Source organism: Tiliqua scincoides, chromosome 7, assembly GCF_035046505.1.
Source record: "Tiliqua scincoides isolate rTilSci1 chromosome 7, rTilSci1.hap2, whole genome shotgun sequence".
Taxonomy (NCBI): domain Eukaryota; kingdom Metazoa; phylum Chordata; class Lepidosauria; order Squamata; family Scincidae; genus Tiliqua; species Tiliqua scincoides.
In genome coordinates, this window is record NC_089827.1 from 6,302,896 (window position 1) to 6,324,904 (window position 22,009).

General features: G+C 44.0%; 1 protein-coding gene across 2 annotated transcripts in view; it reads left to right on the forward strand.

Annotated features, from left to right (window-relative positions):
- The window catches only part of TAFA5 (TAFA chemokine like family member 5), a 297,491-nt gene that overhangs the window by 144,795 nt on the left and 130,687 nt on the right, over nucleotides 1–22,009 (forward strand). For both annotated transcript variants that reach the window (XM_066634315.1, XM_066634316.1), the window contains exon 2: nucleotides 20,359–20,508. In XM_066634315.1, the coding sequence (XP_066490412.1) occupies nucleotides 20,359–20,508 (150 nt within the window). The remainder of the gene's footprint in view (nucleotides 1–20,358; nucleotides 20,509–22,009) is intronic.

A 22,009-nucleotide genomic window follows, 5' to 3' on the forward strand; every position in this document is an offset into this window, starting at 1 on the left:
TTCACTTACACCATGATGAGCAAAAGTGGCCCCAATGAGTGTTCTCAGATCTGTGCCCACTTTTGAGCGGGCAGAGGAGACCCATGTTGGGTTTCTTGGCCAGGGAAGGAGCACAGGATATGGCAGCAGAGTCTGATGCTGTCTCTGCCCCCCCCCCCAGCCCGGTTCTCCCCTTCCCCTTCTCCTACTCTGTTCTGCCCCTTCCCCTACCCTCCCCCTGCCCCGGAAAGACCCATCAACAAAAAACTTACTGCTCAGTGCTCCAGTGACACATCATTCCAGTGCTGAAGCCCAGCACCGACTGGAACTGTCCTCAGCGCCAGCTAAGCATTGTCTCCGCTGGCACAAAAGTGCCTTATAATAGTAAGAATGCTAAAGCATTGTGCCTAAGCAGTATTGCTGTCAAATAGTGCTATAGTAAACCATACAAATCTGTTTTTGTTTGTTAATCCAATTGAATTCAAGTGCCTCTTTATCCAGAACCATAAAATATGCTTCTGACCATTTTTTGGGCTGTAACCTTTATATTCCTGATGCAGAATCAAATGGAATGATAGATATTTGAATAGAAGAAGTGACACAACATTTAAATCAAAATTTTCATGAAGTCATCTTTATTAAGGAATTTGTATCTCAGTGTGTCTTGCTAATGCAGAATTTTGAAGGCAATTGCTCTTTTATACTGCCTTGCAAAGAACAAGGCCTGATATAGTGACTGCTTTATTTTTGTTCAGAGTATACCTCCAGGCCCTCATTAAACTCTTTCCAAAATGGGTTTCTTTTAAAATAAAGTTAAGGCCAATGTGGCTGTCTTGCAAATCTTAAAACACAGTGAATGAGAATTCATAAATCTTTGCGCTCAAAGCAGGCTGTACTTGATGAGGTCTTGAAATCTTTAGCGCATATAATGACTGTTTAAACAAATAAAGGTCTAGACATTTTAAGGAAAACTTGAGAAGGTTCTTGTGCAGTTTTCTATTCTTAAAATAAATCTCTTTTAACAGTTCAATCCCATTCTCCCCCTCTGTTAATTCAGTGGCCTTGAACTGGTTACCACTGCATCCTGCAGGGGGAGGACAGTTGCGAAGCTCTCCTCTGGGTAAGACAACAATTTTTCCCTTACCCAGGGTAAGTCCGCAGTGAGAGATCTACTTGGATCTGCGCTAGCGCAATCAAGTCCAGGAAAGGAGTTAGGATTTGACATCTGCTGCTTACCTTATCTCTATCAGCGGCTTCATATGGCTGCTTGAAGTGCTCAGGAAGGCTCTGGTCTTCTCACTGGCACTCCAGCAGTGTGTGAGTTCACATACTTCCAGGGCACTTTCTATGGCTGCTGCTAACCGCTTCCCCGGACCTCCTAATTCCTTTCCTTCCATCTGACCTTGCTATTATACTCTTATTCTCAAGTTCCTTGTAATTCTGTTTTGCAATGCAGTTTCCCCCTCCCCCTTCTTCTAGGCCAGGGGTGCCTAAACCCTGGCCCTGGGGCCACTTGCGGCCCTCGAGGCCTCTCAATGCGGCCCTCAGGGAGCTCCCAGTCTCCAATGAGCCTCTGGCCCTCTGGTGATTTGTTGGAGCCCACACTGCCCAATGCATCTGCTCTCAGTGTGAGGGCGACTGTTTGACCTCTCAGTGAGCAGTGGGATAAGGGCTCCCTCCACTGCTTGCTGTTTCACATCTGTGATGCAGTAGCGGCAGCAAAGGAAAGGGCAGCCTTGCTTCGAGCAAGGCCTATTATAGGCCTTGAGCTATTGCAAGACCTTCATGCATTCATGTAAGTTCATCTTTAATGTATTCATTTATGTAAACATATGTAAATTTATTCAAATTTGAAATGTAAATTAATTCTTTTTTTCCCCCTGCCCCCGACACAGTGTCAGAGAGACAATGTGGCCCTCCTGCCAAAAACTTTGGACACCCCTGTTCTAGGCCATTTCCCCTGTTAGCAGTTATTACTCATCTATGCATATTGTCCTCAGACAGACCCACTGCCTTTGACGCTGGAATGGACAATCCTTTTGGCTCTTGCAAGTGGGAAAGCCATCTATGAAATTTCATTAGTCTCGCCTAGGGCTGCACTGAATGTTCAAGGCAGAACATTTTGATGTGAAAGGGGAACTTAATGACTCTCAAAATATTCTCCCACTTCAGTGTCTGGCTTGTGTGTTGCAAGTGCAAAGTGTCTTGCAGTCTCAACTGGTTGCTGCTGTATTTTTTTCCCCTTTTGCTAGTAACATTATCTAAATAACATTGCACAACTAATAAGATTTAGCTATGTTGATGATGAGAAATACTTGGAAGAAAAATGCCACAGCCAAATCTTATTTGGGGATTGCACAAGTGTTCACTGTGGTGGGGGTGATGGACTGAGTTTTACATACTGACTTAAACGAACCTGCTAATTATTTGGCTGCAGGCTTCTAATTACTATGTATGTATCTGCTGTGTTGTGACATGGTGTTGCTGTTTCCAAGACTTACTTGCTTATTCTAGGCTAAATCGGCTTTTCACAAATTGAATAGAAAAATGTACTTATATGTACTTATAAAAAAGCACATTTCTTGTCCAGGAATGTATTTTCCTTTCATTCTTGTATTGTATAGTAATGAAAAGTATAGTAATGGAAATTTAAACATATTGGATCAAACTTTAATACCTTGTTTGTGAAGGTTCCACAATATCTTAATGAGGTAGAATCAGTGGTGTAACTAGAGGGGGTGCATAGCACTAAGTTTTTCAGGAAGTCTTATTGCAGCGTGCAAGCAGCCCCTCCCCTTCTTAGCCGTTCCAGGTGGAGGGAGCAAAATGGAGGCATTAGATCCAAAGTGGAGGTTCCAAAGGGGAGGGGCCACGCATGCTGCAGTGAGGCTCCTTGCAATACTTAGTGCTTTGCACCCCTTCTGTCCATACAGCTGGGTGGAAATGGAGTTGAAGAAAGCATAAGAACATAAGAAGAGCCCCGCTGAATCAGGCCAATGGCCCATCTAGTCCAGCTTCCTGTATCTCAGCCAAGGGAAAAGCAAGCCAAACCACAAGGTCTGCGTCAGAGGTATGAGGGATTCAGCACTATTGCTGAGAAGGATGCAAGAGGCACAGGATTGACAAATTAGGAGCAAGATGAGGAACCTCATCAGTGGTGGCTTATATAATCACATCAGTTTTGCAACCTGGAATCCTCAATGGATAGTGACCAAGAGGCAGAGATTAGTGATATTGGTGGAGATGAAGTTCATGTATTATTTGAACTGAAGAGCAAATTATTTTGACTTGCAATCTTCTGGTTCACTGGTTCCCAAAGTTTTTAGCACCGTTACCCACTTTTTAAAGTGGTGCTCTATCAGGACCCACCTAGCTTCACACATATGCACAAACTGACATACTGAGTTTCATCTTACTAACTGCCAGGGATTTGCCAATCCACCGTGGCTAGACTGAGGCATGATCACCTACTCATGAGTAAACATGCCGTTGATGCTCAGTTTCACTTTCCATAGGGCTCAATACATTTTCTTTCTCTGCTATCAGCTTGTCAGTTTCAGTTTCATGACCCACCGACAATTGGGTCGCAACCCACAGTTTGGGAAACACTGTCCTAGTTACTATTAATTTAGATAACAAATATGACTTATTTCAATTCACATGTATATTAAGCGGTGATTACCCCATGCAGAAATTTCTTGAAGAATATACTTCTTTTGATTAAAACATTAACAAAAAATAAAATATGTGGATTGTATGAGAGTTCCACTATGTTTTATAAGCTTTTGGCATTGGCCTTGTAACATTCCCTGAGAAGATCACAAGTACTGAAAGACTTGCAGTTGCCCTCAAAACTTTTCCTAGTCTGCATTTTTAAACTTTGTAAAATGCAGGCCTAAGTGCGTTTCAGATGTTCGGGGAACTCTTGGAAATAACATTTGGAGAAAAGATTTTGTTCTACAAAGACATATCCTTTTTAACTTGTATCTTTGTAGAAGTGGCTCAGTGGTTAGCAAGGAGAAATAGGTTTCCTTAATGGTGTCTTTTCATTCTGACCCACATTATTTCCGTTTTCCCTTCGGAGATAATAGGTCTCTGTTATTTCCAGCATTATTTTTTTTATCTTGACTGAAGTCCATCAACTCTGTTTCTTATGTGAAATCTGTGATACAATGCTGTATTTTATTGATTTGAAATCTCACCGTTCTGTTCTTGAAGTAGCCATCAGGGCGACTAGCAACATGTTTTAAAAACAACCTATCAATGTAAACAAGAATAAGTGGGTGAAAAAGCAGGAAGGTAGTAAGCAGATATTAAACAAGTCAGAAAAACTAGGGGAAAAAGAAAACGCATGATATTTTTCAGTAAAATGCCTAAGTTTAAACATGGACAGTCACAGAACCAACTGGGCAATCCTGTTGCCACTACTGAGTAGCCTTTCAAAGTGATGGTCTCTAACCAGCAGCCTGGACAGACACTGTGTCAATCAATGGTCGAGTCCAATTGAAAGCTGCTGAGAGGTCCAGCAGAACCAATAGGGTCACACTCCCCCTGTCTGTTTTCTGCTGAAGATTGTCTATCAGGGCAATCAAAGTTTACCCAAAATGATGCCTATGGATCCCCATAATCGCTATCATTCAGGAAAACCTAGAGCTGGGTCCAGATGCATTCCTGGGGTGGGGGTCACCCAGTGCATCGCTTACCTGGCAAGGCTTGGCATTCTGGAAGTTAGGCGGTGACATAATGCTATAATCACGTTGCTCCCAACCTTCCAGGCTGTTGTGTTGCTTTAAATGAAAGAGAGCTGGTCTCCAGACCACCTCAACTCAACAATCTTTTACAACAATCCAGCACAGGTACATGCTATAAGTTCCATTCTTTTCGGCAGTGTTTCTCAAACTGTGGGTCGGGACCCACTAGATGGGTCGCGAGTGGATTTCAGGTGGGTCCCCATTCATTTCAATATTTTATTTTTAATATTTTAGACTTGATGCTATCGTCGTATGTGGCTGCATTTCGGGAAATATTACAGATGTGTACTTTTAACAGGCTACTATATATGCTTTAAACAATGATAGTAAATGAGACTCACTCCTGGGTAAGTGTGGGTAGGATTGCAGCCTAGGATTGTTAAAAATTTTCTTTTTTGATGATGTCACTTCCGGTCATGACATCTCTTCTGGTGGGTCCCGACAGATTCTCATTCTAAAAAGTGGGTCCTGGTGCCAAAAAAGTGAGAACCACTGCTCTGCTCTGTGCAGGTGATCTGTCCCTGTACAGATTGTTCAAAAATGTCAAGGAGGCCAGCAGACACCAGTGGGGGGGTAACAGTGAAAGGAGCGTGAGGAAGCATTTTCTCATTATATTCAATTCTTCTGAAATCCCGACAAACCCAAAATCCAGACACCTTCCCCTCCTCCCAAGCAGCCCAGGTAAGGGATGCTCAGCTTTGATACTCAGATTTGACGTATTGTTGTTCCAGGGACTCACTGGAATTCTGCATCCACTAACTGTAGAACAAGGCTTAGTTTTGGCTGTCTGCTTCCCTCCTCTTGTGTTGAGATTTCTGTAGATGTGATTTCTGTAGATGGAAAATGACACACAGACAGGTGCTGCCTTTTAGATAAATAGAACTTCCCTTCTCATTTTATTCCTTTGAAATATTCCTTTGAAACATTGAAATATTCCTGCTGCTGTGGTGCTTGACACATTCCTTCTGCCTTCCTGCTTATTCCAGACGACACATACTTAAATACATTTTTTAAAACCCCATACATTCCTGCTTGCTCACCCTCCTGTGGAATCCCATGACTGCTACGTGTAGAAGTGTTTATCATACAGCTGTGCCAAAAGTAAAGGAGGAATGAATGAGATGGAGATTAAAGCCAGTAGTCTGAACCTGTATTCAATCACTGCAGTCGCTCGGTTTGCCTCCTGAATGCTGATGAAGTGTCATGAATGGTCCCATGTACTCTCATTCCAATATATTTCAGGCAGTAGTGATTATTGCTTGTACTCGGCTAAAGCTGGAGATAAATGGCAAAGCCTTGCTTAGCAACAGAAGGTCTCGTCTTATCTCTCCTGGGCCTGCAAGCTCAAGAGTGTGGAAGTCCTTATAGAAGTGAAACTTACAGAGGGAAGATGTTAAAGGCTCCCTGCTTTCTGTGAAGATTTGAAATAGCTGAGAGCAATGTGAAACCTAGCACTTCAACAAGGCCACTGTTTGCTTGTAAATAACTGTGTGTGTGTGTGTGTGTGTGTGTGTGTGTTTCCTATTTTGCTAAAGCAGCCAAGCCAAATGTTCTTTTATCTTGAAACATAAGAACATAAGAACAGCCCCACTGGATCAGGCCATAGGCCCATCTAGTCCAGCTTCCTGTATCTCACAGCGGCCCACCAAATGCCCCAGGGAGCACACCAGATAACAAGAGACCTCATCCTGGTGCCCTCCCCTACATCTGGCATTCTGACTTAACCCATTTCTAAAATCAGGAGGTTGCACATACACATCATGGCTTGTACCCCATAATGGATTTTTCCTCCAGAAACTCGTCCAATCCCCTTTTAAAGGCGTCTAGGCTAGACGCCAGCACTACATCCTGTGGCAAGGAGTTCCACAGACTGACCACACGCTGAGTAAAGAAATATTTTCTTTTGTCTGTCCTAACCCGCCCAACACTCAATTTTAGTGGATGTCCCCTGGTTCTGGTATTATGTGAGAGTGTAAAGAGCATCTCCCTATCCATTCTGTCCATTCCCTGCATAATTTTGTATGTCTCAATCATGTCCCCCCTCAAGCGTCTCTTTTCTAGGCTGAAGAGGCCCAAACGCTGTAGCCTTTCCTCATAAGGAAGGTGCCCCAGCCCCGTAATCATCTTAGTCGCTCTCTTTTGCACCTTTTCCATTTCCACTATGTCTTTTTTGAGATGCGGCGACCAGAACTGGACACAGTACTCCAGGTGTGGCCTTACCATAGATTTGTACAATTATAATACTAGCATTATAATACTAGCCGTTATAATACTAGCCGTTTTGTTCTCATTATAATTATAAAAGGCATTATAATACTAGCCGTTTTGTTCTCAATACCTTTCCTAATGATCCCAAGCATAGAATTGGCCTTCTTCACTGCCGCCGCACATTGGGTCGACACTTTCATCGACCTGTCCACCACCACCCCAAGATCTCTCTCCTGATCTGTCACAGACAGCTGTTTGAAAGAAACAGATGTAATTGATTGCAGTGTACCTTTAAAGGTGCTGTGGGTGGTGTTTGTATACAGATGGATTATGATATCTTCTATGTTTTCCACTTGTTCCCCAAGGAGATAATTGTATATTTATTTTAATTGTGACCCTCTCAGTGTCTTACAGTGCAAACCTATGCATGTGTACATATAAGGAAGCCCCATTGTGGTCAGTGGGCTTACACCCAGGAGAGTATGAATAGAATTTCAGCCTCAGCGCTTAAATAGTTTTGTCCATATACTTGCCTTTAGTTTGTGCCTACTAAAAGCATATTAAAAAGGAGGGCACCACTGTTGGGCAGTTGGCATCCTTCAGTCTCGGAAGACTATGGTATCGTGCTCTGAATAGTGGTTCCGGAACAGTGTCCTCTCCAGTGTGCGAAGCCTGGGTAAAGTAGGTATGGAGGATAGGCTGTTACCCATGCAGCAAATCCCCCCTCTCCACGTCACTGAAATGGTCCAGTGGAAAGGCAGAGGCCAATACGGTTGGTTCCAGCGGCGTCGCAGGAGTTGCCAGAACGCTGTGTTCAGCCATGAACTGCCTCAGGGACTCCGGCTCTGGATTTTGCCTCAAGATTGACTCCTGAAGCCTTTTCCATAACTGGATGTAGCCACAAGGCAGTGGAGGTTTGGGATCAGAGTTTTCCTTCTCTCAGATGAGCTGCCTTCCCAGGCTAAGGAGTTCCATCTACCTGGGGCACTACTACATCAGTGGAAAATGGAAGGAAACCCACAAAGTCTGTTGAGATCCAAATTGCAGGTCTTCAACAGGTTCACTGAATGTCCCATGTGTGTGTGGAACAGAAGCTCTCTGCTGGTTTGTTCTTTTGTCTTCTACAAGAGGGCAAAAATAATGAGCACTGTGACAGAGACAGAGTCAACAACCATGCATTATGTGTTCCCGTTCCATATGCATCAAAATAGAGCCCAGACACTCCAGGGGTGACAAAGTAAAATATTTGCACTGACAATGAATGCATTCTCATTGATTTTCTTTTTTTAAAAGCACAATATTTGGATTATTATATCGCATTTGTTATTTCCCATCGGACACCTGCAAACTGTTTTGCCTTGATAAACTTAACAGGCAGCCCAGTCCTAAACATTGCCATCAAAAAGGCTGGCAAAAGTGGCTACCTCTGCATCCAGTGGCCCCACAGAGGCTGCAAGAGGTCTCCTCAGGGGAAGGGGACATTTGTTCCCGTCCCCCAAGTAAGGGCGCAGGCCCCACAATGAGTAGCTTTGAGTCTGTGCCAGCTCTTGCCAGCATAGACTGGAGAAGCACTATGTTGGGCTTTTCAGCCTGACACATAGGATCTAGCAGAGGAGGCCTCTTCCGGTCCCGCCCCCTCCCGGGGTTGGTTCATCCCCCACCCTGCCTTCCCCCTGCCCTGGAACACCTCCCCCCCCACCCTGAAAGGCTGCACCAGTGTTTGGTGGTCTCTTGCACCTCCAGGCTGCATCCTTTTGTTGCTGGTTCCAGCGCCGACTGGCCCTGGCCCGGTGCGAGCCCTCCCTCATCCCACACTGCTGTAAATGTGCTTTATGGCTCGTTTACCACACTTAGCACCAATGCTGGAGCCCAGTGTCAGCTCTGTGGTCCAATAGCATTGGGCCCTAAATGTCTGCAGATGCCAAGGAAAGCTCTTTGCTTTGACCACAGGCACTCTGGAAAGTAGCTATAGACATTTCCCACCCCCCACCCCCTTATCAGCAGATCCAGTTTCTGCAGTTTCAATCATCCACAATTTTAAGATCATTGCACCCCACATCACACAAATTCCTTGTGATTGCAACCTTTCTGGGTATCACTGGCTCTTCGCTGACTGCAAAACAGAGGCAGGAAGCACTTGCAGGAAATGAGGCGGAGCGCTGAGAAGAGCATGACTGAGCTCTTTGTGATAAGCATTGTGTTCTTTTCAGCCCTGTGTCTCACTTCCTGTGAGTTCTCTGCCTCCTCTTTCTTCCACTTTGCAGTCAGCAAAGAGCCAGGAGACCAGAAAGAGCAACAAGAGGGCTTCAATCTGAAGAAGATGAGTTATTTGCATGAAGGGTCTTTTTCATCATTTTTGTAGGGTCCCCTTTTATCAACACTGATGCGCTTGTTTAGCTCGGTATTGAGAGAAAGAGTGTCGGAGATCGTTGAGCCAAGGTACACAAAGTCATGGACAACCTCCAATTCATGCGCAGAGATTGTAATGCAGGGAGATGAGTCCACATCCTGAACCATGACCTGTGTTTTCTTCAGGCTGATTGTCAGTCCAAAATCTTGGCAGGCCTTGCTAAAACGATCCATGAGCTGCTGGAGATCTTTGGCAGAGTGGGTAGTGACAGCTGCATCGTCGGCAAAGAGGAAGTCACGCAGACATTTCAGCTGGACTTTGGATTTTGCTCTCAGTCTGGAGAGGTTGAAGAGCTTTCCGTCTGATCTGGTCCGGAGATAGATGCCTTCTGTTGCAGTTCAAATGACTCTTCGCTCACAACAGGAGAGGAAACTGAGTGCTTTCCACATGCGCTGCCTCCGACGCATCCTCGGCATCACCTGGCAGGACAAAGTTCCAAACAACTGCAAAAAAGAACCACCTGAAAGGGCAAAGGTCATAGTTTCTTTCTATACTAACACTGGCATCACCTGGCAGGACAAAGTTCCAAAAAACACTGTCCTGGAACGAGCTGGAATCCCTAGCATGTATGCACTGCTGAAACAGATGCCTGTGTTGGCTCGGTCATGTAGTGAGAATGGATGATGGCCGGATCCCAAAGGATCTCCTCTATGGAGAACTCATGCAAGGAAAGCGCCCTACAGGTAGACCACAGCTGCGATACAAGGACATTTGCAAGAGGGATCTGAAGGCCTTAGGGATGGACCTCAACAAGTGGGAAACCCTGGCCTCTGAGCGGCCTGCTTGGAGGCAGGCTGTGCAGCATGGCCTTTCCCAGTTGGAAGAGACACTTTGCCAACAGTCTGAGGCTAAGAGGCAAAGAAGGAAGGCCCATAGCCAGGGAGACAGACCAGGGACAGACTGTGTGTGTGGAAGGGATTGTCACTCCCGGATTGGCCTTTTCAGCCACACTAGACGCTGTGCCAGAACCACCTTTCAGAGCGCGATACCAGAGTCTTTCGAGACTGAAGGTTGCCAATACAATACTTTTATCAACAGTTTCCATATCTGCAGAGGGCAGGGAACGTATCCCCTGTGGATATGTGGGGCACCTGAATATGGGAACCCTGTGGATAGTTTTTTTTTTTTCTCCTGATACTATTTAATATTCTGCCCTTATGTTGTATTCACAAAACTACTGCACCTCCATTGAGTGGGGGAATCAAAGAAGTAATCTAGACACTGCAGGCTAGAGGCATTGGGATCAAGAGGGAGTGTACCTTCATTACAGCAATCCACTCAGGAGAAGCAGGAGATTAGTACCACTTCTGTATAAACCAGAAGGGCATCGCTTCTAAGATCTTGTTTTCAGGCTACTATATGTAACCTTTCAGCAGTTCAAGTGGAGACAATTCAGTTACGAGGACAAGCTGCCTGGGAGAGGGCATGTTTACTGCTTAAAGGGAGGAGTTTGGTACATGTGAACTGTGTTGCTTTGATAGTTAACATAATAATTTCAATGTGTTTGATTTTAAACACTTTGTAGATTTATAACAAACATGAAACTATTATGTTTTATATTTTATAACCAGTTCTGGTTAAAAAAAAGTCAGGATGGAAGTTGAATAAATAATAGTGGACTAGTTCACAGTGTTACCAAAGGTTGCAGCAAAACAACCTGGAAAATAATTTTAGTGTTGGCAAAATGCTGAAGAGACTGAGCTGAGAATCAGGACTTTCTGTGCTGTACAAATGCTTATAATAGTATCATTACCGGTAGTATTGTACTTAATCGGGATGGAATTTTTTTTAAAACTTTGTCAGTGATTTTGCTACGTTAGCCACAGGTTCCTTTCCACACCACTCTGGGGGCGACGCCCCTCTACTACTTTTTAGGGAGGAGGGAAGGTAGGTGGTTGGGAAAGGCTTTGAGATGGTGCAGTCACACAGCCTCTCAGCCTTTCTGAAAGACTCTCTTGGCCTCCTTCTGTTTGAATAGGGGATGGTGTTCTTAGAGCCCACCCTCCTCAGGCCCACCGTCTTCTTTCCCCAATTTAAAGAGTAGGAGTCTGGGCAAACCTATCAGAAAGGCTCAGAGTGACTGCATGCTTGCAGCCACCTCAGAGCCTTTCTCAGCATCCTGCCCTCCTTCTTGAGCCCCCTTCTCCACCAAGCAGTGGAAAGCTAGTTCTTTATTATTCTTTCTACCACAAAGACCACAAAGTGATTTACATACATAGTCACACAAAGAAATGTCTCCCTGTCCCAAAAGGGACAACTTGTTGTCTAAGTTAAACGTAATTGTGTAGGTAACAACAGAGGCATAGGTTGAAGGCATGATCTTGAAGGCATAGGTGAGCTGGAGATCTAGAGCCTTGGTGTACATTTGAGTGGAATTGCCTTATAAGACCCTGGATACGTTTTTAACTGCCATGCATAGGGGCTTTCAACATTTGACTTAGGTTGCAATCCTATTCACACTTTCCTGGGATTAAGCCTCATTGACTACAATAGGACTTGCTTCTGAGTAGACCAGGTTTAGGATTGGGCTCTCAGTTTAACAGCCTAGTCCAGTGATTTTTCAGTCTTTTTCATCTCTTGGCACACTGGCAAGGCACTAAAATGGTCAAGGCACACCATCATCTTTTTGACAATTGACAAGGCACACTGTGCTGTCAATGGGGGCTCACATCCCCCAATGGTACTATTGATAAATGATCCTCTCCCAAAGTCCCGCAGCACACCTGGGGACCATTCACTGCACACCAGTGGTTGAAAATGGCTGGCCTAATCCAATGGGCTGAAACTGCCAGCAGAATGTGTATTCTGCTGTGGGTGGCTGCTGAGAAGCAGCTGTAAAGCATACTCTGGCAGCCCAGTGGGAATGCTGAAGCCTACCTGCATTGCTGCATTGCCTACCACCTGTAAGAGCAGGTAAGCCAGTGGAACAGGCAGGGAGGGGACGAGGGAGGGTGAATTGAGAGCAAGGGGACTGAAACTGGATGAGAAGATTCTAAAATATTAGGCATAAACAATAGGCCTAATATTGGTATTAGGTATTAGGTAATAATATTAGGTAATAATAGGTATTATTGTTTGCTTTCATGCCTGGTGTGCATCTTCATTTTATTACCTTTTTCCATTCTTATGCGTGCGTTGATTAGGAAGAGTTGTATGTTTGTTGCAATGCCTCAGCTACGCTGGCAACCTCTGTGAAGTATGAACAGAATTTATGATGTGTGTATCTATGAGCTGTGCAAATCTACCTTTTCTGGTATTAAATTCTGAGGCGCCTGTAGGCCAGCATTGGCTTCCCATAATTCCAGCAGTCATCGGACTCATTTGATTCAAGATAGCTGCATTCAGATTTTAAATGGAACAGTAATAGAATAAGCTTTATCTCATATCAGCTACGCAGTTCTGTTGCAGCAAACTGACATTAATATATGAAATCTGATGACAGGAGTAAACCGAAACTGTCTAGTCCAGAACGGTAGAGGAAGAGATGGAGCATAAATGAGTTGGAAAATTCTTCATCAATAGCAGTAAACAAGCAGCTACGTATCCTAGAGCCAGCCTTCAAACGGGAAAGTAAATGTTTATAAATGCTGGGGCTTGGTGCTGTGGGCTTTAAACCTTGTAGCAATGTTTATTCTTGCAAGCAGTCTCAATTAGGTGATGCACATAGATGATACATTGGTATACCAAAGATGCATGGTGCATTAGTCAAATGCTGGTCTGTAGTGTGCCTGTACAGCACCTAGCATGATGTAAAACAGGGGTGTCCAAAGTTTTTGGCTGGAGGGCCACATCATCTCTCTGACACTGTGTTGGGGGCCGGGGGGGGAAGAATTAATTTACATTTAAAATTTGAATAAATTTGGAAACGTTTGCATAAATGAATATATTAAAGATGAACTTATATGAATGAATGATAACTTTAGATATAGGCTGATGGGTTCTGAGCTGTCTGTGACAGATCAGGAGAGAGATCTTGGGGTGGTGGTGGACAGTCAATGAAAGCGTCGACCCAATGTGCGGCGGCAGTGAAGAAGGCCAATTCTATGCTTGGGATCATTAGAAAAGGTATTGCGAACAAAACAGCTAATATTATAATGCCGTTGTACAAATCGATGGTAAGGCCACACCTGGAGTATTGTGTCCAGTTCTGGTCGCCGCATCTCAAAAAAGACATAGTGGAAATGGAAAAGGTGCAAAAGAGTGACTAAGATGATTACTGGGCTGGGGCACCTTCCTTATGAGGAAAGGCTACGGCGTTTGGGCCTCTTCAGCCTCGAAAAGAGACGCCTGAGGGGGGACATGATTGAGACATACAAAATTATGCAGGGAATGGACAGAGTGGATAGGGAGATGCTCTTTACACTCTCACATAACACCAGAACCAGGGGACATCGACTAAAATTGAGTGTTGGGAGAGTTAGAGCAGACAAAAGAAAATATTTCTTTACTCGGCGTGTGGTTGGTCTGTGGAACTCTTTGCCACAGGATGTGGTAATGGCGACTGGCCTAGACGCCCTTAAAAGGGAATTGGACAAGTTTCTGGAGGAAAAATCCATTACGGGGTACAAGCCGTGATGTGTATGTGCAACCTCCTGTTTCTAGAAATGGGTTATGTCAGAATGCCAGATGCAAGGGAGGGCACCAGGATGAGGTCTCTTGTGATCTGGTGTGCTCCCTGGGGCATTTGGTGGGCCGCTGTGAGATACAGGAAGCTGGACCAGATGGGCCTATGGCCTGATCCAGTGGGGCTGTTCTTATGTTCTAATGAAGGTCTTGCAATAGCTCTAGGCCTATAAAAGGTTGTGCAATAGCTCACGGCCTATAAAAGGCCTTGCACAAAGCAAGGCTGGCCTTTCCTTTGCTGCCTCTGCTGCATCACAAACATGAAACAGCAAGCAGTGGAGGGAGCCCTCATCCCACAGCTCATGCGAGAGGTCAAACAGTCGCCCTCAAGCTGAGAGCAGTTGCGTCAGGCTGGTGCGGGCTCCAAGAAATCTCCGGAGGGCCAGAGGCTCTTTGGAGACTGGGGGCTCCCTGAGGGCTGCATTGAGAAGCCTTGAGGGCTGCATGTGGCCCCAGGGCCAGTGTTTGGGCACCCCTGATTTAAAACAGAGTGTGCAAACTTGAAAAACCAACATGACTTCAGCTTTCCGCTGATGAATTTGAGATCATCTTTTTGACTCTGAGGGCTGACTAGAAGAAAGAAATGCTGCACAGGGGTGTGGACCTAGAAATAAATGACTGGGGGGGGGGAAGTTTGTTAGTTGGAGCACTAAACCTTGCTTAATTCTGAGGTGTCCAATTGAAATTAAAAGCACAGATAATATTACCATTTTTTTAACTGACTCGTGCAGGGGGTGCATGCACCCCCTTAAGCTCTTTATCCAGCCCTCATGATGATTGGGCTGTCCCAGCACTGTCCTTTCAGCAGCGTCGCTACTGCCGAGGCTCTGGGAGGGAGAGACAGAAGGAGACTGTTGAAGGTAAGGAACAATACAGGGGAAGAGGCAGACCAAGAGAGGTGAGAGAGACGGAGACACTGCCAAGGTGCTCAGACATCCCGGCCCTCACAGCAATGCCACTTCTGCTAAAGCTTCACTTTGAAGAGCACCTCTCAGCTGCTGAAGTAGTTCTAACCTGCTTAATAAAATATTGGTTTTATTACTTTGCCTGAGACTCTCTGGGTAGCTGGACTGAAATCTCTTTTTTCCCCTTCTGACCCACTAGCTAGGAATGGAACCCCTACGGATAATGAGGGCCACCTGTATATTAGTTGTTTGACTATTTATTAGACTTGCAGTCCTATAACAAAGAAGGTATTAACTTATATTGTGTAGCTCAGTGATGTTAGCAAAGGGAAGAATCAAGAGTTCCGCAACTTTTTCTCGCATCAACAGAACTATCATAGCGGTCTCCTGGTGTAATTTGAGTGTAGGCAGGTCCAGATCCAGGTTTAAGAGGGTCTTAGAAAACTTGGCAGGTGAAGATTTCCTGCAGGTTTCTATTAAACCTCTGCCTGACACCCAGCATTTGGTTAGATCAGTAGCCTCCAGACTGTGGTCTGCGGGCCAGATCCGCCGTGCTGAAATTACCCATTTGAGTATAGGGTGGTGGTGGTGGAGGTGGACGCTTTCCATTCCACGTTGCAGCCCCCCCCCCCACATTTTGCTACCAGTCTTCTCAGAAACTCCTGCCAGGCTGCTGCTTCCACCTGGAAATCAGGGCACAGAGCCTGCTGTGGCAACAACAGAAGTAGCTGCCCAGCCCGCGTTTCTGAGATCGAAAGGAAAACATTGGGGTTGCAACATTGAATGGAAGCCTTATGACACTGCTGTACTGTGCCTAGACGGGTAGTTTCAGCATTCTGTGCTGTAGTCTGTGGTTTGGAGACCACTTTGCTAGATGAACCATTGATATGACTCCGTGGACTTGAAACATGGATTCTGGAGTCTGTCTCCCGTGTTGGCAATTTACACAACATCTTGACTTACATAAGCAACTGTTAGAACTGTTTTAATATGTTTTTAAAAAAAAATAATAATGTGATAATACTGAACTGGTCCCTAGCAATGCTTCTGTAAATGCAGAGGATTTACTGAGCAATTAGCAACGTTTTCCGGTAATGTGCTGCACTTCGAGTACATGTTGCTTCTTACGCGGGCAGCCTTCTCAGCCTTCACTGGGATCTGCAAAAAAAATCCTAAATACCATGGCTACTTGGATTCAGTTCTTTCCAATAGATGGGATATCTGCAGGTAAAACTTGTTGGGGGAGGGGGAATTAGTCAAACAAACCTTTGTGCATGTTGAGTTATAAAAAGAGCTTGCGTTGCTAAGCATCCAAATGATGGCATGTGGGGGAAAATTACTTCGTGAGAGAGTAAAAGGAGGCTGCATGTGCAATTCAGAGAACTGCATCCCTGAATTAGTGGAAAACCTACACAACATTTGCTCAAACTGTCCCTTAAAACACAAAGCTGAACTGTCAGCTAGTGCCGCATCCTGGGAGAAATGTTTTCGTATCCTGAACATGTCTAATTCTGTGACAAAAGTGGAACAAAAGTGCCCCCCCCCAATCATAATGCAATTGCCTCCTGCTGTGCTGGGTTGTATTGCTCCACATTTGTTCTTTGCTGATGTAATAGACACACTGACAGATCTGTGTCATGCGTGCTCTCGCATTTTATATGACGGTTACCAAGCTTTCTTGGTGAGTGCACTCTTTGAGGAAAGAAACCCATTTTCCCAAAGAACGAAATGTACAGTATATCGCCACGGGTAAAGATGCATTCTCTGCCCAACAGAAGAGCAACTTTGAGACTGAATCAGGAATGGAAGGGGGGCATCATTGCTACAAAGAAAAGACATCTCATGTTACTTGAAAATCTGCTGAAGCCTCCCAAGGTGCTTTGAACTATAAGCTTGTAATCAAAGGAAAACAAAAGTCTTGCAGGAAGACATTCGCCCCCTTTCAATGTTGTTTACCTCTCACTCTCCATGAGAGTTACTGTTTGTTTTCTGGCTTTAAGAGTGGACACCTGTACCACAAAGGGAAACAATTTTGTGTACTGTACAAGCATTGGAACTGACAGTCCAAGGATATTTTGGCACTCCTTGGTACATAAGAAAGCTGCTTTTTCATGCTCTTCAGAATCCCTGCGGAGGTGGGAGATGAGAGCTGAGAAGGGTAGGAGCTCATTCCTCTTAACTGTGTTGCAGGTAGCTTGAGAAGAACTTCTGTTTCTTCTACCTCTTCCGTATCCAAAATGCAAGTCTGGCGTCTTTCCATCTTGGAAATGTTCTGTGACCCCCTTCCTTGGGGATATGTTTCCCACTATAAAACTTGATTTTCTCAACTTGGTTCTATTCACTGTGCTTCCACGCCTTGAATTTCACACCCACTTGAACTACACTGCTCCTTTCGCAGTGTGATTTAAAGATTTGCACTTGTCTCACTATCAGAGATTACCAGTTCTGTAGAGTTTTCGCCCTCTTAAGAGAATGTGGAATTGCAACCAGGAACCACTGTGGGCTGCTTGATCACAGCTTAACAACCAGTACTATGTGTGATTCTTTCTTCCTTTGCAATGCCCATAATTTGGGTGGCCCATTGTGTGTTGAGTCACACTGTCATTTTTCAGGGTCCTAGAACCAGCTGTGTTGTGTTTTTTTTAAATTTCTGATACTACTTAGAATCCATAGTACACCAGACATTAGCCAAACTCCATACTGCTGATATATCCATAGGGCAGTGAATCCCAAACCTTTTTGACTGGTGGCTCCCTCGACCTATTGAGCCATTGACCAAGGCTCCCCATTTGGGCTACTATCCTGTACGTTATATAGGGCAGTGAGTATTTTTTACAAGGATTCCGTGGCTCCCTGGGGAGCTATGGCTCACAGTTTGGAAACCACTGCTATAGAGAGTTTGAATGTAAACATAAAAGACACAGCAACATAAGATTGCTGTGGTGTAGTTATGGCACTGACAGATAGTGTGTCATGTTCTTCCCCATAACATGTGGAAGCAGACTTTACCCATGAAAGAGGCAGATGTGCTACTTGAAAAGTGCTTGGCTTCTTTCCAAATCCAGTGAGTCCCGTGGTGCATGGGGGACCATCTGTTTGTAATGTAAGAATGCAGCAGTATATATAGAATGCACTAACCTCAGACCTCTTTGTTTTCTGGTGCAGATTGATGTGGAATGATATGTATGCTGCCAACTGGCTTATTTCTCATAGAAACAAGCACCTTGGAGGATAAGTCTTAACTATTTAGAGGCCAGAATTACTATAGTCCTCCTAAATTCAAGGATTTTTGTGGGTTTTATTGTTGGATATTCTCTCTACCATTTCTCACTTGACTGCCACAGCATTGTTTACTCTGCCCTCACAGTGTAACTCCTCTATGGAATTACACCACAGATTCTCTGTATCAGTTTTGGGACCAGCAAGATGCAGTTATTATTCTGTTCTTCCCTGTGAGAGGCTTTGAGAGAATACGTAGTCAGTAAGGGGCAGCTGTGCTTCGGATATTCACATACTGGTGGCAATTACTCAGCTTTTTTTTTTTCTGCTTGGAGAAATTTTAAGCTGATGTAGGTCAACTACAATCTAACAGTGTTTTGAGGAACATTTGTTCAGTCATCATTCCTCATTGAAAGGGTGGGGATGTGACATGTCACAGGATTAACTTTTGTTGAAGGGGGGAATATTGGCATTCAGTTTTAATAGCCATATCTGATACCCCCGGCTAGTACAGGGTGATATACTTCCTTGGCATAGCTAGTGCTGATTCCACAATGTGGATGGGACTAGTGTTTATTTCTAACGGGTCTTTATCCCCCTAGCTTGTAGAAAGATTCCTGTTACTCTAAATTATTAGCATGATCTCTTGTTTTCAGTGTCAGGAGATGGGCTACAGAAAGATCTAGGTTAGGGAGAAATTTTTTTTTTTTTTAAATGTGGGTGAGATTACAATGGGTTGTGACTATCTAGGGCACCCTTACCCCTAGATCAGTGTTTCACAAACTGTGGGTTAGGACCCACTAGGTGAGTCGCAAGCCAATTTCAAGTGGGTTGCATAGCACCTAGCTCAGCCCTCATTGAAAATACAGAACTTAAAATGCAGAGTACAGAGTTGTTGTTGGGGGAAGGACCCAAGTCTGTGTTCTGCTTGGACTTCCAAATTGTAATGTTTGAATTCTGAGCTATGCAAAATAACAACATGAGCAGCTGTGTAATGGGAGCTTTGGCTGATGTCGGCTTAGGTCTGAAGCCTAAATTGATGGTATCACTTCTGGTCATGATATAACTCCCACGTTAATAACATCACGCCTGGTGGGTTCCAACAGATTGTCTTTCTAAAGGTGGGTCCTGATGTTAAAAGTTTGAAAACCACTTCCACAGATATATGACCCCAATATATGGGCAGGAGGTCTGGTCTAGAGGGTAGAGCCTCCATTTGCCCGAAGATAACATCCGAAGGTCGCCAGTTCGAGTCCACCGGCACCGTGAATGGCGAGACCTTGAAGCAGTTTACAAGCTGAGCCGAGTTATTCCACCTGCTCTTTGGCTGCCCTTCAAGTGAGAGATGAAGGAGATGCTTGTTAGCCTAGGAGGAAACTGGAGGCCAGAATGTGATACCAGATCATAAAAGATCCATCTGAAATGTTGTGGTTCTTGAAAGATAGAACCTTTCTTCAATTGTAAAAATCCCTATGGGGATTTAGAACAGCCTGTCTATGTAAACCGCCTTGAATTAAAGTCTGAGGAGAAATCTGACAACCAAGAAAGGCGGTATATAAATACCTGCATTACTACTACTACTACTACTACTACTACTACTACTACTACTACTACTACTACTACTACTACTACTTCACACACCATGACCTGCAAATGCCATGCTTGAAATTCTTGCTTATCTCCCCTGCTCTCTAGAAAGTTTTTAATCTTCCAGATTCAGTTTAGATTTGGATATGCTTATAATGACTGTCTCCTAATTCAGTATAGATTAACATATTTCTTTTTCTGCTTTCATTAATACCATGGAGACCTTACTAAGTAGTTAAAGTAATTTGGGAAAGGGGGGAATACTTGTTGTTTTGTCAAGATTTTTCTATTCATTTTTTCCTAGTGAAAGTTTTGATACACATCATCACATACATACGGGGTGTCAGTATCATTGACATGTATGCCAGGAATACTCCACTTTATCACCAGAATAACGGGTTCTTTCAGCAAACTTTACAGTAAAAGTAACTTGTTTAATGTGATCTTGTATAGAAAAAAAAAATAGCAATTTTGTGACAGTACCTGCTCTCAAGGTTTCACTTGTCCAACACAGGGAAAATTGCATGTCACCTCTGTTTTATTATATCTACCAGTTGACTTTCCATTTGTCATGGAGTGTCTGCTGTGACATTGGGCCATGGCTCTATTTGATTCTAACAGATTGCCTGCAGTGCATTCAGTGACTGTGGTACCTGTTGCTGGTTTTTTTTTCCAGGTCAATTGGCTGCAGGTACATGTGAGATTGTTACTTTGGACAGAGATAGCAGTCAGCCCCGAAGGACAATAGCCCGACAAACAGCTCGTTGTGCATGTAAAAAAGGACAGATTGCCGGTACCACGAGAGCAAGGCCAGCCTGTGTGGATGGTAAGAAACCAAAGATCATTTTGACTTGTTACCCACTAACACCAAACTGGTTATTAAGCATGTTGCTTGTTCGCACTAGAATAGTGCAGTATCGAATCGTTGTATAGGAACTACAGGTTGTGCCTTGTTATCCACTGGATTTCTGGAGTCTCAAATTCTGGGGTCCTGGCTACCAAATCAGTGGGAAAATAGCTTTAAATACCCACTTCCAGGTTCTTGCTCTTCCATTGTCACCCCAGAATGCATCGATAGAGACTTTTTGCTGCATTCAGCCACTCGATGGGGTGAATAATGGAATCTAATGGAATGAAATTATAGTTATTTAACAATGTACAAGTAGGAAATTTGGATTTTGGTGCTTTCCCCCCCCTTTCCTACAAGGAAGTTGGACCCCGGTGGACCCCAGCATCAGTGGTGAGTCAAATCAGTGGATACCAAATCAGTGCATAACGAGGCACAGCCTATAGTCAAGTTAGCTCGTTGACACAAGGTTTATGCTTGAAAGTCTTGCAGACATTATCATTGGAAAAGATGTATGCCTCTAATAGGCAATTGACTTTGAGGCAAACCCTAAAACCTTTTTTAAATTTCTGTTAGCATTTGTTCATTTCTCTGTGAACGTGGTTGTGTATCAGTTCCATACCAATGGACAGCTAAAGTGTGGTATCCAGATGGTGTATCTGTACGTTGCTGTATCTTTACCAGAATCCAGAGTGATTTTGCAAGCTGTGAAAAATGAGTTGTCCTGCCATGTAGTATTCTTGCTTTAAGCGGTAAGACCTTTCTAGAATGACTTCTTTTCTAGCACCAAGAGTTGAGCATTCAAAGCCAGCCTTACTGGCATTACAGAAATAATACTCTACATCTTAATTTGAATCCTAGCCAACATGTCCACTCCTGTGCGAAAGTTAATGTAGTGGCAGGGGGAGGGGGCAGGGAGCATTAGCCTGTTATTAGAATGGATCTCTGTGTTATACCTTATACTTTTGCCGCCCCTTCCCTCATTAAAAATGTCATCCTGCATGATTCACTGCAGATGCAGTGTGTTGCCTGCATTTTGTAAAAATGCTGATGTAGAAGAAGGATGGAAATATTTCACTTTGAAATCATTTTTATGTCTCAAACGAGCGGCTCTGTTTCCAACTAAGATACCAGTAGTACAGTCTGCAGGGTGAGTCCTGACGATGAAAACTCAACTAGCAAACATTCACATTGCAATTAAAAGAAATAAAATAGGACTCCGGTTATAAATAGATGACATTTAAAAATGGCATGTTTTGATTTAGGCTTTGCAGAGAACAACAAAAAAATGAATGCTTCCTTTAAAAAAAACAACAGATGATAAATTCAGATTTCTTTTGAAAAATGACTCACACTTGAGCTCATTAAAAAAAAAAATGCTGAGACTTCACTACCTCTTCATCAGAATTTGATCTCCCCTACTGACTATCAAAGAAGATGGCACAAAGGGGATTTCATTGCCTACCCGCCAAGCTAAATA